General features: G+C 29.8%; 1 protein-coding gene across 3 annotated transcripts in view; it reads right to left on the bottom strand.

The window, feature by feature from the left end:
- The window catches only part of LOC109605910 (tyrosine-protein phosphatase Lar), a 343,758-nt gene that overhangs the window by 81,433 nt on the left and 244,826 nt on the right, over window positions 1-17,499 (bottom strand). For all 3 annotated transcript variants that reach the window (XM_049963666.1, XM_049963665.1, XM_049963667.1), the window contains one exon: window positions 12,975-12,998. In XM_049963666.1, coding sequence (XP_049819623.1) covers window positions 12,975-12,998 — 24 coding nt within the window. The remainder of the gene's footprint in view (window positions 1-12,974; window positions 12,999-17,499) is intronic.

Genomic DNA, 17,499 nt, shown 5'->3' with positions numbered 1-17,499 from the left:
ACTGAACAGTAATATTAAAAAACATAAAGTGAATTGAAAATATTTATATAAATAGTAAGTGATACAGCTTTTTTATTAAAATAGCTCAGCTCTATATAAAATTTTAATTTTAGAAATTGCGAGTATGTTTTGCAATTAATTAATATAATATAAAACCGTTTGTTTGCCTTTTTATTTTAAGGTAAATATGAAATGTGTATATATATATTTTATTGAGATATTTTTAATAAATTTAACAACTAACTTTAACATAAAGTATTTAAAAAAATATTTTTAAACAGTCTTAAGGTTAAAAGCTAGAATTATAGATTTTCATTATGTTGAACAAGTTAAACAAACAATAAAAACAATTTTTTAAGATTATTTAAACAGATTTTATATTTTGTTATGAGTGATTATTTTTTGAAATAACATGTTTTTACTTTAGAATAACAAAAAATTTTTAAAACTTTAATTTTAATCATTTTGATTAATATTATTTATTTATTTTAATAAAATTTATTATAATGCATTTAGAAATAACAAAAAGTCAACTTCTAAATGACATTATATGTATTTTTTTTTAATTCTAGATCAGTGCCCTTATATGATTTTAGAATAACAAATGCCTCAAGATGATTTTTAATGACATAATTTTTTAAATAATTCTGACTAATGCTATTTATTTTACAATAGCATCGACAAAAGTCGATTTCTTGAAATAAATTGATTAATGTTTATTTTTATCTAACAAAATTTCAACCTAATAAAAGAACCAAAATTTGTTTTAACTTTATCATTTACTTATCAACATTACAAATTGTTGACTTGTACAGTGAGTGGTCCCCTTTAAAGGCCAATTTTCGATGCAGCAAGGAAAATAATTAAGTTTTCCCCGAGTATCCGAATCGTAAGTGTGAGGCCTGTGGAAGTTTTACGAGTTTCTGCCGTTCGAAATCGAGAAAGAATCAGTGAGGGAAATATAAGATATATATTGATAATGAGATATTGAAGAGATAAAAATGATATAAAGAATGGATTTTGTGAGGTAGCGAAGTAAAACAAGATTAAAGATGCTTGGAAACTATCCCTGCGGACAAAAACCTGGAGGGGGTTGAGGGGTTGAACGAAGCGTCTGAACAAACTTCGCCGTTATTTCGCGCGGTACTCACTAGACAAAATTCTATTTTCACATAAAACAGTTCCCGCGGGATTCTCATCTAATCATATATCAATCTCTTTTATTCGTCTCACTCTATATCCGTCCCGTATGTAACACCTGACTTTTTGATCATTTTTTCTTAAAGGCTAGAGTTGTAGTTTTAATTAATGGTAAAAAGAGGATGTTGACATGTGACTTGAACGGTTGTAATTGTGCATTTATGGAAGATTGGAGGAGTCCTGGTGTGTTTTAATTAATAGCAAAGAGGAGGATGGAAGAAAATAAAGGAAATGATGTCGCGGAGTAAACTTGATACATATTTCAAATGTATAAATCCTTATGGAAGTTGAGAGTGACGTGATTTGTAACAGTAAGACAATTACGCCTATTTTAATTTAATCTCGTTCTCAATTTCTAACAGCTCGAGTCGCTTCTCGGTACAGCGGAATTCGCCAAGTTTTAATACAGTCAATTAAAAGACCATTTAGATTATTTTAAGTGCTTTTTGCATATTATTAGGCCTGCGCCCGTAAATCTGTCTGAAGTAATAACTCTGTAAGGCGCCCCAGCGACAGATGCGACAAATTGTTTTATACAAATTAGTGTATTCAAAGTAAAGTAATATAAAATTCAAAAGTTAATCTTGGCCGAGATTGTCGTCCGTTTAACAAAGTCCTACACTTTCGGCGGCACATAAAATGAGTTATAACTTTTCGGGACATCGTTGCGTTTTACCCTTGAGGGATGCGTGTTTCTTCGTCCAATTCGGTTCACCGCAAATTCAATATTTACATCGAATTTCGTGCTAGTTTTTACGGTTGATTTGTTTTAGGCAATTAATTTGCGTCTAACACAATTGACAATCCGGTTTAAGGTGATTAGTTCGTGAGCAACCGTGTAGAAAATTAGCATTTTCAATAAAATCGCTCTCCACATGATAAGGGTACGGGTAAACACTTAATTTGCCGCCGAGAATACAGATTGCCGATATTATTTTAATTAACGCCGAAAGAGGAATCATTGTTTGCGTTTCGTATTTTCAAGTAACAGGATTATCGAAACTAATTAGTATAGACAAGATCCGAATTTATTGCAAAATCTGATTTATAAACAGCATTCGATGGCAGTCTGAAGTGGATGTTGGCTAATCAAAGATATTTGGAGCAAAGGCTGTTTTATTTGCCTTTATAAACAAGGATTGTTTGAATTTTTTTTCAGCTAAAAGATTCAAACGAAAAGATCTTAGGCTACAATGTACAAAGGAAAAATACAATTTAAAATTTATTTTTTTTCACTGATACGTAGATTGTTAATTGAAAAATTGGACATTATTAAAGTACATTTTCATTTAAACATAAACCCCAATACCTATTTATTTCGTGTAATGTAAAAACAACAGATTTTGATACAATAGTCAAGTACAAAAGAATTATTATAATAAAATATTTCATAATGGATAATAATTCTGAAATTTTAAATAAAATGAATTAAATTTGAATTTGCATACAAAACAATATTTATATAAAATGGCATGTTTGTATATTTTTCATATTCTTTGCTTTTACAATTTCAATTTATCTATATTTTTAAATATTAATGCTTTGCACTTCTCCAATTAAAAATACTCTTAATTATTGATTTATTATGGTTTTATTTCAACTCAACTCAACTCAACAAAATATTAATTATTATTTAATAAATCCTAAAGATTAAAAACAATAGAGACCAGCAAAAATTGAATAATAAAATGTTTTCAATTTTTCTTATTAAATAAAATTACATAAATATAGAGGCCACTTCACAATGCAATATTACTGTAAATTAACGATTTATTTATGTGTATATTCGCATGAAGATTATATTATTTATACCTGGAAAATAAATTTCGCATGTTATGAAATAGTCGTTATTATTTCATTTAATTAATATAGTAAAATATATATTTCAATTATGTATAATTTTAATTGAAAAATATTTCATGAATATGTGCCAACTGTTTTATTTATTATAAAATATTTTTTCGTTTAAAGGGTTTTCCATGTACAGATTAGTAATCAAACAGTGTAGTCGTTTTTAATATTTACAATTACAAAAAAGCAAATAAAAATAGGAGTTACATAAAAGTATTTTTGTTTAATTTCATGCATTTTTATGAATAAAATTATATACATTTCAATATCTACTCCATTGTCTAATAATAATAACATCAACATTCAATCAACGAAATTCAAGAATTTAAAGGCGTCTGTGAATCATGCATTTTAAGTGATTGATCATTTTAAAATTCAACAAGAACAAGTATATTTAATAAACTGGTCTACACAGTAAGATGTATGTATGTATGTTCAGTCTCGTAACCAATGGTATTATTATTATCAAGATCAAAACGTAGGTAAATCGATTGGCGTCATAAAAAAGAAACATATATTAACATTATTTAATAGTTTGCATATTAAAATAATCTTGATAATAACAGTAAAATATTAATTTTTCATAGAAAACCAGTTAATATTTTGCTGTACACTAAATACATGCGGTGCGTATATTGGAAAAATCGAAGGGCATTCGCAAAAATGCGCACATACCTTCGTCGGTTTCTAATGTGATATTTTGGCAATTGGTGAAATACCCTATAATAGAGAGGCACACGTAAGTATACCAGAAATGAAGGGCAAACTCCATAATCAAGGTAAACTACTGTATGAGAACTAATGATCAGATGAGAACTGGGAAAATGATGACGATGACGATGACGATAATGACGTGAGACACTGTAACACAACAAAGACATGCTTGTAAAACAAATACACTAGTAGTATATATCCGTGAGGGGTAAAAATTCGTCGGTGTAGTTAGTATGGCGGTACAAGATAATATCGGATAATTGCTCGTGTGTCTATTGTTTCTTCCACATGCGATAATGCTTATCCGAGTGGGTTTAATTAAATAATAGTGCACGGGAGCACAAAGGAAGATTCGTATCGAATGGGATGTAGACTGGCATTAAAGTTCTAAACGTTTTCCCGTTAAGTTTGATTTTACTTTTGCATACGAAACTATTATAAAATCCGCACAAAACGTAACTGCCCGTTTAAAAACAAGTGTAAGCGTCTAATATCATGGAAATGAAGCCGTTATTCCCGGGCACGATGTCCCGTTATATAGGAAATGCGATCCGATCGCTGGAATAACGTGAAACAATGTAGCAACGGTGTCTGAGACCGCGATTCTCGCAGGAATTGCCCGGTCGGGTGTGGATTTTGGTTCGGGAGCTATTTTGTTGTTATAACCGTCATTTGCATTACGATCCGGAACTGCGGGGCCCCGCCAAGACAATGACACACAATGGCCGAATGAAATTTATCGATCTACCTCCCCCTCCCCCAATCCCTTAGCATTTATTTCAATTCGAAAACGCTGGATTTTATTTGCTCGACGATCAATTTTTAACGCAGCGAACCACCAGCTATGCATTTATTTATGTTTTACTGCATTTAAATGTTAAACAAGTGAGAAATAAGATAGGAATGCCAAGAAGTAGGTGACACATACAACTTCTGTTTTGTGCAGTAAAATGAATAATTAAAAATTTAAATAAAAGAAAATAATAAATTAAATGATTTTATGGTGTTAACTCTCTTCCAGTTTTATATATTGTAATTTAATTTTTTTTTAAATTCATTCCATTAAATTTAATAATTTACAAAATATTTTTGTAATTAGCATGAATAAGAAAAAGACCGTTGCTACAACACTAAAAAACAAAAAGATACAGATTTTATCAAAGATAAATATTATATTCCAATATAAAAATATTATTTAAATAGTACAAATTAATTAAACATATTTAATTTTGATATTAAAAAATGAAGGAGAAACTTCACACATGACAAATAATTGTTCCGAAATAAAATATTAAAAATAATTGATATTTACTCAATATTTAATATAAAATACCATAAATTTGTTGAATATTAATTAAATAAAGATAAGGTAGAATACTAGTATAAAAGTATCACTTTAATAAACAACACATTTTTAAAAATGTATATATGAATATGGCACGTAATTAAACTGAAAACTTAATTATTAACCAAAATTAGTAGGTAGACATGGTGATACAAAATTAGCAGGGCAATAATGAATTTATGAACATCGCACATAAAAGTTTATATTTGCCATTCTTTAAACATTTCAATAGTCATTTTTTAAAAGTATATTTTGGAAATGGATTTTGTAGCGACCACTAAAAAATGCTTTTATGCCTTTCGAGAGCACTCTCAAACACATACATGAAAATTATATTATTCACGTGGTTGAAATTTTACGGGTATGAATAGTCGAAAATGCAAAACTTTAATTAACGAATATTGTAACATAAGTAATTATTCATTTGCAATTTCATTTTTAATAACAGTGCAGTTTCTTGCATACGTTGGTAATGATATAATGCATTATTTCATGCGAGATGCACGTTGCAGCCTCTGTAAGCCTCAGGCATTAATTAACAAAGTCAGACGTCGTATAAAAGATGTAACTGTATCAGATGTCAGTCAAAACACAACCAACAACACAACAATTGTGTATAAAATATTAACGCATAAAAAACAATAAATCAAATCTTATCCATAAGCAAAGATAAACGATTATAATTTTCGTATTAATTGGACAATATACAGCGAGCTCTACTTCAGCTAACAGCTAGAATTAATTTAGTCAATTAGCTAATCTACCCATCAATCAAACACACGGTGTTCGTTGTTTGCTCTGGTATATTTAATATATTAGTCTGTTTTGTTTTAATTTCCTGAAGACCCATCACAATAAATAAAGGAGGTTATTTATTTTGTTGGGCTTTATTAATACGATATTATTATTATGATTTATTGTGCTGACGGATCGAACGTAATTATTTATTTAAAAATTACAGAGTATTAAAAAATGTTTTGTATAATTTTCTATAATATTTCTCTACAATAACTATAATCTTATACAATTAATTATTGTATTTATCAATTTTTATAAAATAATAACATGTAAATATTCAAATACTTTTATTCGTTTAGAATGTAAAAAAGGCAACTTTTTGCGTTTAACAACTTCAAAAAGGTATAATAGAGATTTACTATTACTGATAATAATCACTGTGAATTTTTACTTCATAACTTTTTCCAGAGCCCGACAGATTTTTAATGGAAAACCTATTCGCATTGGAATTTTAAAATGACACAAGCAAACATAAAATAATTTATGCCCGTTTTACATCAGAATGCTTTCAAAAATTCCGTCCTCGGTGCGTTGTTAATTTTAACGTTTATTTGCTTTGGAACTTTATGGCTCACCTAAAACTAAATCCTTACTTGGATTTGCAGTTTAATTAAACGCGATCGATTCGATTTTTTCGTTGTTATATTTTTATTTCGTGCTTTCGGTTTGCGGTTATTGTATTTGGTATCGGTTAAATCTTATCGTGGTCAATGTGTCAAATGTTTCGGTATTAATAACATATTCAAGGGAACAAGTTATTATTTTGGTCTAGACGTATTACGATTTAATTCCTTGATATAAAATTTAATAGTCTTATCGATGCTATAATTATATGAAGGTAATTATACGGTTTATGTAAAAGAATCATGCGATTAATTTAATAACAAATGGAATATTTAAATTATTACGACGATTATTATGAGGTTTCAATTACGGACATCATAGATTCCACTTTTAATGTGCCTCATGCGTTTTTATTCTACGATAAAGCAATTCAAACATTCGATAAAAACAGTTTAATTATACCAGGAGTCATTTAACTGAGGAATTAATTGACAAGCATTAATAAAACAGTGACCTTTCTTCATAATTAAGGTTTAATATGATACGCGTTTACTTTGAATACTATCTAGATATCTAGGGGTCGTATATCATCCCTTATCGGACAATCATCATGCGACCAGGAACGGTGGTTTATTCATAATTTTATTGTCAAGCATAAAAAATAACACTTTCATATTTCTCGAGGAGTTACAATCAAATTTATGGGCGCTGAAAACTAAAACATTACATCGAGAAATTTAAAACAAAAACACATATTTATTTTTTTATTCAGTAGCCAAAATCCTATTAAATAACGTTAATGAATGTGAAATATTGCTTATTTTTTAAATTAATATCCGCTCTTGGTATTTTGCATAAAAACCACAAAATAGAACGATTCCACATTCAAAATGAAAAATTCATTATTTACAATAACCACAGCGACAATTTTGCTCATTTAATTTTAAGGGCAATTTATACACAATGCGGCAATTCGACATCTGCAAAAAGGAATTTAATCAATTCCACATAAACAAGGCATCTGCTGAGTGCATTTAACCCCCTATAAAATATTATACCTAGATGCATAATGGATGTTTGCCTTTGTATATACATACTTTCAGTTCGCTATTTGACATTCTCGTCTTTCGCAAACAATATATTCGCTACCGGTAACCGTGTAATTCAGTAACTTTTCACAATTACGTTGACCGCAAAGGATTTAGACGTTTCCTGTGCGATTCTGTTTAAAAATAGTCGAGGTGATTTCGAAGTTTTCCTTTGTGTAATCTGCTTAATTTGAAGCAAATGTTGAGAATGTCAACATTGGAAATTATTGATTAGGGATTTTACGATGAGTACGTTTACATAAATTTTAAATGTTTGAACACTAAAAATATTGAATATCATTTTATTTTTTTCCCTTAAAAGTTTACCATCAGAGATTGTATTTTTTAAATATTCTTTGAACTAAAAAAAAAATAATTTTTTAGGTGTATTTGTTTCTAGGTCACAAATATTTTAATATGGTTATTTAAATATTTTAATTGATATATAAATAAAAATTGAACATTATATTGTATTTTGTTTAAATATTAATATTTAATTTTCAGAATTCTTTTCGGCACTAACCAAATCAGATTTTCGCTTTTAATCCGGGATGTGTGATCCGGTCGGGACAACGTTCTAATCGCGGCACTCCATGTAGCAACGTGATTAAATTTTACAGATGTACGCCATTAAAACTTAATAATTTAATGCCGGCATGAATAATACAAAGTTGTCGTTCAGCAATATCGCTGCAACCGCTTTTAATTAAATGTTTATCACTAAACGTATAAGTGATGTATGGCATAAAGTTGAATACAGTTTAAGTTTTAGCCGGCACGTTAAAATTGAAGCATAAAAACGGATATTAATAACCGTGGGGTGGCGACGACCCGTCGAGTCGTCGGTGTCGTTGTCGGAACGGGGGCGGTTGTGGAGGCGTTCGCAACATGCGAGTGTGTTGTAGTTTGATTTACGTCCGTCCGTGCATTGTGAACGGGGACTGAATGGCGCAATTACTCGAAAGATGGACGCAGCACGTCTGTTGTTCCGTCTCTTGTACCGCACTCCGGGCATCCTGTTCCGCGTCCGCGTCCGGGGCCCGCACCGCTGAATTTACACGGGCCGAAAACACTGTCCCGCTTCGAAAAGTAAATCATGTATAATATATGCAATAACATATATCGGGACGGGATACAAGGAAAACGCCACGAAATATTTAAAGAAGGCCGGATGATCAATAAACCACCACGACGCTGGAAACGGTCGGAACAAAACGTAAACTTGAGCGAACAACAAAGTTTCCGGTTTGAAATTTTATTTTCTAAATTCTTTTAAATATTTAACGTCGCTTTATCGCAGAGCTGTATTTACCGGAAATAGATGTAATGTTAGTATTTTATAGATCGCTCATGTGACTTTTATTTCGAAGATGTTACCGAGAAACTTTTGTATAACTGGGTATTGTTTGCATTAATAAAACATTCGGCACGTCCCTATCTTTTTCTAACTACAGTATTATTTTATAAAATATCGGACAACTTCAATAAATTGGGGACAACACATACGTTTTTGTAATAAGTAATACCCATAAATTTGAGGAGCATTTTTCGAAACTGTTCCCACCGCAAACAAATGCGCGTGGTTGTATGACTGCGAATGCGAATTCTGATGTCTATGAAATTGTGATGTTCGAATTTTGCGATGGAATTGTTGGCGTTGTTGCCGCGGTCCCGCTTCAAACCCTCTTCGGCTCGTGAATATTTGTTGTTCTGTTAATTTGCCGGGGCCACTATTTGTGCAGACTTAAGTTAATTAAATAGCGAATTGTAATTTAGGCGAAGGGCAAACATTTGCACGGTGTTATGCAGGTGATATTCCTGAATTCAATGATAAAATTTACCTTTTTTAATATATAAGATTTTCTTTTTTCAAGGTGTTCGCGTGTATTTTTAATGACATTATTAATCTTGCTCTATACCAATACTTAATTATTATTCATTCAAAATCCATAATTAGAACTCTGATTTAAGAAATGGAGTCAATTGTTAGTTATTAAAATACGACTCTTTTAATGAATATTTAAGTATATAAAATCCTAAAAATTTTAAAGACAAACTTATAAAATAATTATCATTATCCGATAAATTTTAAACACATACTCACTCTTGCATAAATTAAATATGTAATATGTAATTGTAAAGAATCTGAAAATTTTTTGGAGTGAAATTAAAAATGTTCAAGGACATGAAAAATTCACCTAGCTTTAAAATATTAAAGAAAATTTTTTATAAAAAATTATCAAAATTAATTAATTAAAAATAAAAAGATCAAATATACTTAATTAAACTTCACTAAGGAAAGAAATTCAAATTTAATGTAAGATTTATTAAGATTTGAATAATTTGAAGATTAAACATTTTTTATTAAAAAAAAAAAAAATTTCATGATATTTAACATGATGAAGATTTATTCAAAAAGATTTTGAAGAGAAAAAGTATAATAAAAAAATGTAATAATTTTGGAAATTAGTAAAGAAATTAAAAAAATTTTATAAGATCAAAAGAAAATAATAAAACATTTACAATTTTAATGGTAAATTTAAGAAAACGAAAAGTATTTGAAAAAAAAAAAAAAATGAAATTAATTTTATTTTTTAATTTATAATTTTAAAACTTCTCAAGAACAAATTTTTAGAATATCAGTAATGGAATAAAATATTTTTTCACAATGTAAAATTTATAATTTTGAAAAATTCAAAAAATTTGAATAATATGATAGTGACAAAATTTAAAAAATTCTAAATTTTAAAATTGAAATAAGTAAATAATAATAATCTTAAATAAGAAATTACAAAAAAAAAAAAAAAATGAAAATTTTTGTAGAAAATTTATGACAATAAAAATGACCATAAATATAATAAAATAATAATAAAATAAATGAGAAGCTAAAAATTTAAAATTTAATGAAAAATTTTATAATTTTTAGAAACATTTTCAGAATTTTAACAAACAAACTTAATAAAAAACAGAAAGGAAAACGTTTACAAAATTTGAAATTTGATTAGAAATTGCAATATTTTAAAATGTAATTTAAAAAAATGTATTTTATATCTATAATATTTGAGATTGGATTGCAAAGAAATAAATAAATTATATTAATTTTTAGGTTACTAGATATATATTAATCTATTATATAATAACTGATTAATTTTTGTGTATATAAATAGTTTAAAAATTATGCCAACATTTTTATGGAAGTAACACTTGAATTGAACTAATAACGAACAGGCATTGACCGAAAGAAAAACGGCTCGCAATTAGCATAACGCAGCATGAACTGCAATAAATTACAATGCAAAACAGATCCGTTATTTAGGCGTCGGCAATCAAACCGTTCTTGTCCCGCGTGCACCATCCACTACGTCCGTGTATTTATGTAGTGTAGTATGCTAATATTTGGCCGACGTCTGTTTTGTTTGGGCACGAAAATCTGGCCGGCATAACACATCCATAAGCGTCCTTCCGCACCACACCGCCAACCCTTGGTGTTTGTCGGGCGCGTCCTAAGCGCGAGCGTCCCGACGCAAGAAATTGAAAGCAGACAGTGTCGCAGCGGCTCGGACGCCCGGGGCGTGTTTCTCTCGGATAGGAAGTGGTTTATTGTAGGGTAAAATGGATGGCATAAAGAAAATTGAATAGCCCAACGAAAAAGCATAAAAGGACACATACCCGGGATCAGTTTTTAACTTAAATCAGATCCGTGCGCCCCGCCAATTGACAGATTGTGTTTCTAAGCCGCCTACCGAAATGTAATCCGCCCGTTTATAAAGTTAGTTCATCAACATTTATCACTATCGCATCGAATTTATAAAAGAGCCCGGATACGTGCCCTCCTTTCGAACGCGAATATTGAATAGATATATCGTTATCGCTCACTAAATTTCCCTAGGATATTTCAAACTAACACTATCCCCTCATTTTTCACCCGTTTCATTCACACACACAACGTCCCGGGGATCGCATCGAACAGAACATAACAAAAACAACACGTGTGCAAGTGCAATTTCCAGATTTATGCTTACGAGGGCGCCAAAAGAAATTATTTTAAAGCACCCGTTCAACTTCAACGTAAACCGATTAATTGATCAATTCGGCCTTAAATAGCAAACCTTTATTTTTTACATCTGCTACAAACAATAAATGGAAACCGATGTGGACGGCTTTTATGAGCGAGGTTTTTTCATAAAATATTATTGACCCGAATAAAATCGAGAAAGATCGTCCGTGGGTCAGATAACTTTTCTTTTTTTATTAACAATAAAACATTTAACAACATTTATTAATAGATACCGAGTATAAAATTTGGCCATGTTTTTTTATGTCGCGTCACTTCCAGATTCTTTTATTGAAATCCTCATGAAAAAAATACGGCAGTAATAAATGGTTTAATCGATGTGGATATCATTAATTTAATGTGAAAAGATTCATATTTTATTTTAGCAGAATACGTTTTTCTCATTGACACATCAAAATGATCTATGGCGTCGACTATTCATTAATATTATTACCTTTACTCGTTTTTACCTATTCAAAAAAAAACCGTTTTCATTTTAATGGCGCTGCGAAAATGAAACTCGCCTCTCTTTGCACTGGCGTTTTAATATATTAATTTCGACCAATCAATTTCTTCTCGCTAGCACACGTGAAAGATAAACAATCATTATCGATTTATTAGTCGAATTGTGGGGAAAAAACATCAAAAGGAAAACGAACAAATTGAATTAGAATTGTTGTCCAAAATAAATAATCGTCTCAAAAGGACCAACGTGGAAAACGACTGACTAACCAAATTATATATATATATATATATATATATATATATATATATATATATATATATATATATATATATATATATATATATATATTTATTTCAACATCTCATGACTTTATTTCGGTTTCCATCGCGACACAATGAGATTTCCACTTGAAACCCTGGATGTTTACGGAACAACTACGGACAAGGACTCAAAAGCCGTCAAATTAAATAATATAATTTTAAATAATACCTAAAACAACGTTTCCATTCCGTTCCCGGTAAATTCCTTCTCTTCCGGAATTAGAATCGGTCAAAACTCGGGGTTTGTAAACACTTCTGCGTGATATGAATTGTTACTGGATCTTTAACGTAACTAATCCTTATCTGTTTTGGCCAATCGGTTTTAAGGGGCCGCATAAAATTTAACTAATTGCCCCGATATTACATTTATAGTTGCCACTTACCCTTAATTAAATTTCGTAGGAGCTCATTATTAATCCAGGTAGAGTTTTCTTTGAATTGGACTATTTTTCGACATTATTTAATTGCTTAATCCAACTTTGTACGTTTGTTAATAATTTATCAGTTGATGCTAATTAATTATTTACTATGTTACCTGTATTCCGAATGTTTAGGTGCTTGAAGTATAACTCACCTTCTCCGTGTCCAGTTTTTCGAGCTGTAAAAAACAAAAAATAATGAGTATTTTAAAGCGATTACGTTGATAAAGGTTCAACGAATCAGGCCGTTGAAATTCAATCTCAATACTCAAATTAGTTTCGAAGTAATAAATCAGGAAACAGTTTGGTGATTTCCGAAAATTATTATAATAATATTTTAACACAAATAACAGTGTTTGTTGCACGACATTGGCAAATTAGGTCAGATTTGTACTTTTTGGAGTGGCGGATTATTGGATTATAATGAAAAAGTGGTTTAACAAAATAAACCCGGTTGCAAACAGGGTCAACGTGAATTTGCCGACATCACGTAATAATTTCCAAGCCTCCGAATGCTGAAACTGAAATAAAAAAGCAACGTTCGTCGATAAAACCTTTCCATATGAGTTTAGTTTGTGTAAAGTAGTTTATAAATTAACGGCGACTGATTAAATCTGGTTTGGACTTTATTAAGCTCAAAAGTTTTTAATTGTATTACCGGCTAATCCCGGTATATCGCGTTTTCGAGCAAATATATCTTAGGATCGATTCTCGCTAAGTTCACAGAGAAAATGTTACCTTGTGCCAATAGGTTAATTTTGATCTTCCATAACTGCACAACAAACAATTTTTGCTATGACATATTTAACATTCGATGATTCATATGTTTATTTTTCAGTACATATTCTAAAGAGTGACATGTTTCAAAAATGGTGAATGCGACAATCAAATTGTGGTACCAGCTCCCAATATTAAAATTTAAATCGAAAAAACAAATTTTAAAATTATAATAAAAGGTTGGTGTTGGACTAAATTTTGGTTACTGGTTTTATGCGTATCATATTGATTTAATAAATTAAAAACAGAAAAACAATTATTTATTTTGCATAACTGAAAAAATATTTATATATTAACGTTAGAAAAACGACTCATTATTCAAATGTTGATGAATAAAAATGTATGCTTTTAAATAGTAAATAATTAAATAAATATATTGGATACATTTATGTTTTAAAGTGGTAAATGAACACTTAAAGAAACATGTTTAAAAATTGGTGGATGCACCACGAGTTATTAAGTTATTTGAAATTATAAATGTAAATTTAAAAGGAACGTTTCCTAACAAATATTGTTGATATTTTTATTAAACTTTGTTTGCATCTTGTTTTATTTGTATCATATTAATTTAAATTAGATAAAACACCCAGTTTTATATTTACCTTATAAAACGACTCATTAGAGTTTGATGTTTAAAACTTTATGGCTGAATAAATATTTTCATAAATTTTAAATATTCTAAAATGCTTAATGTATATTTTAAACACGTGTTGTTTAAAAAAAAATGGTGAATGCGTAAATAAAAAGGTATCATAAGTTTCCAATATTAAATTCAAATCGTAAATATAAATTTATATTCGTATAAAAAAGTTGATGTTTGATTAAACTTTGTTTACAGCTTGTTTTATACGTATCATATTGATTTAAATAAATTAAAAATAGAAAACAGTGTGTTTTGTACAACTGAACAACAATTTGTTTTTTAATAAATTAGGTTTAAATATGGTGATTGCCTTGTTTAAAAAAATGGTGAACGCGTGAAAAATGTTGACTCTTTTATAATAATTCTCATCCATTTTTGTTCCTATTATATGTCTTATTATTTAAAAACGGTAAATAACATGTGTTTCGAATATTGATTTGAATTTGAATGAATTTGACTATTAAATTTAAATCGTATATATATATATATATATATATATATATATATACACATATTTTTAAGTCGCCTTTCGAATCAAAAATGTGGATAGTTTATTATATTTTGTTTATGTAGTTTTAAATAAATAAAAAATTAAAAAACACACATTTCTATCAATAATAAAAGCAGTACATTGTAGGTTAAAATTGTTTTAGTGGTGGTAAGAATTTCTAAGACAATAAATCACGTTAATTGAAATCCGATTCTCATTTTTGGCATTATCTTGAGAGGAAATAAACGTTTAATTTCGAATCCATATGAAATAAAGACAGGTTTTATTGTGCGGTGGATGCACAGACGTAATTGCTCTAAACTAATAAAATTTCTTTCCTATTTCCAGAACAAAAATTAAATTTTAATTAAACCGGCTCAACCCATAAAACGAAATTGAATTTTATCGTTTATTTATTCCATAAACCGGATATTATTTATCAGAAACTGATGTAATTCGAAACCGTATCTGCGCAATAAAACTGGGACGGCTCCGGAACTTTTTGATTCGGGCCTCAATATATGAATGGTGACAAATCCTCATTTCCAATTTAAGATTTCTGCTGCGGTATTTAATAGTTCTTGTATAACACTTTAATCCAAATTGAGTTTGTCTTCCGAAAGTTTTCTCTACCGCTGCGCTTTTCCCCCTTTTATTTCTTCGCCGCGGGGCTTTTCTCGTATGTCTCGGAACTTTTAAGGGATGATACTAAAACGGATTCGCTTTTGACCATTCTTTCGTAACACAACTCGGACAGCTACAAGATTTAAACCTATGTCATTCCTGCGTTCTCTTAAAAGATTAAAATCCTTTCAAGGTTTCACGATTCGACTGCCCTACGCATATACCGTATCAAATTCAATTTTTCTATAAATATCTGAATTGCAGATGTCCTTATCTTCAAAGATCCTCTTGACAACGGATTATTTTTGAGACAAGACATGATCAAAGAAATTGCGGGACACAATACAGGTTTACGGTTGTTCAAATTTATGAACAAAAAAGGGTTAGTATATGAACCGATAGAATAAATGGCGCAACAAAACAATTACAAAAGCAATTTTTTAGTCCGGAGCAAAAATTAAATTATCAGATAAAGCCCATCACAATTAGAAAAGCGGTTAATTCACCGGAAAAGTAACGATAGCGTTTGTTTACACGAGGGACAATTTTCTCCCGCTCGAACATGAATAATTATAAAGCAAAGGTAAATGGGGGAGAAAGCGAGGAGGAACGAGTAGGAGGAGGAGTAGGAGGATGAGGCGAAAGAAAGAGTGGCGTGTTCGGTCCAAGATGATGGAACGGAGTGTGTTCTTTCGTGCCATTGAAGTCGCGACTAAAATAAGCCAGTCGGGGACCGAACGCCCGCTATTTTGTGTTTCACTGATGTGTTGCACGAATCCTTTGAAAATGCACGACACAATCTTAATGATCTGGTCGGGGTCTAAGTTCCAAGTGTGATAAGAAATGTAAATTAATTCCCATAACATGAACTTCTTTCATATAAAAATCGGCTAAACAATGAACCCTTTTCACCGCTTTGACACCGCCAGAGATATAATTACCTGTTCTTTATTGAAATTATTTGCATAAAACGGCTCCCTATTGTTCCATTTCAATTTAATTTACGAATATCACAATCCCATTCCCGGGGCAAATGAGTTTACGGCCCGGATTAAACCTTACACTCTTTATCTTTCGATTTTATTATTACACAAATAAATACCTTGCTTCGGGATTCATTATTAATCTACCCGTCTTAACACAAATATGCTCTTTTTGTTTCCCCCTCATTTCACACCCTCATCCAAATGCTTATTCACTCGTGAAATCCTTAAATATTTAAAATTCAAAGTATTAAACATCAAAAGTTTGTTACAATTTATCAAAATTTAACAACGCATTTATTTTTAAAGTGGCTCTTAAGATTTTTAAGAGGTATTCGTTATTTGAAAATTACTCAAGTTTTAAATTGAAAATTTGACTTTAAAACTATTGTTTATTTAAAATTTGTACATTATTTTTGTATTTACCACGAAATAAATAATAATAACAAACACATTTTTATAAACTAATTGATTTAAATTTGTAACTTTAATTTGTGTAAATAAATATCACAAATGCATATTTAGGACAATATTTTGTGGTTATAAATACGATACCACTGACAGTTGTTTGGTTGTATCATCATGAAAAATAGCAAAATATAAAATGGTTTTCCAGCTTTTATTATTGTTTGAATGTGGGATATTTTCGTCGTAAAGTTTTTGATGTATGCGGCAGTTTCATTTCTATATTTCTTCGGTTGCTACACAAAAATATAGACATAAAATGTTCTATTAATAATAATTCGAGTATTACATCTGAAACATTGACTCGACATTGAAGGAAATAACGAAAAACAATATTTTTCTAAAACAACACAATGGAACAGACTTAAATCTAATTAAATTACAACGCCATTTGGAACAAGCACTAAATTTTAAAATTATATTTGCTCGATCCATGAAGCCGGTAAAATATTCAAAAAGTTGTGCATTTCAGCATTAATAAACGAAAAATCCGTGAAAGGTTTTGAATCCGAGAAATTTAAATATTGCACGGGACGTACTGCAAAGTAAAACGTAACCTACTTACGTCAGTGTGAGATACAAATCACATTTTATTTTCCCCGAGCCAGTCTAGTCCATATGCATAATTAAATTACCGAACTTTAATATCCCGAAATAAAATACAACCAAAAAGATAAAATTCGGTTAATTTGCACCTT

This window comes from Aethina tumida, chromosome 2 (assembly GCF_024364675.1).
Source record: "Aethina tumida isolate Nest 87 chromosome 2, icAetTumi1.1, whole genome shotgun sequence".
Taxonomy (NCBI): domain Eukaryota; kingdom Metazoa; phylum Arthropoda; class Insecta; order Coleoptera; family Nitidulidae; genus Aethina; species Aethina tumida.
Note: the sequence above shows the minus strand (reverse complement) of the source record. Positions and strands in the feature narration are given on the sequence as shown.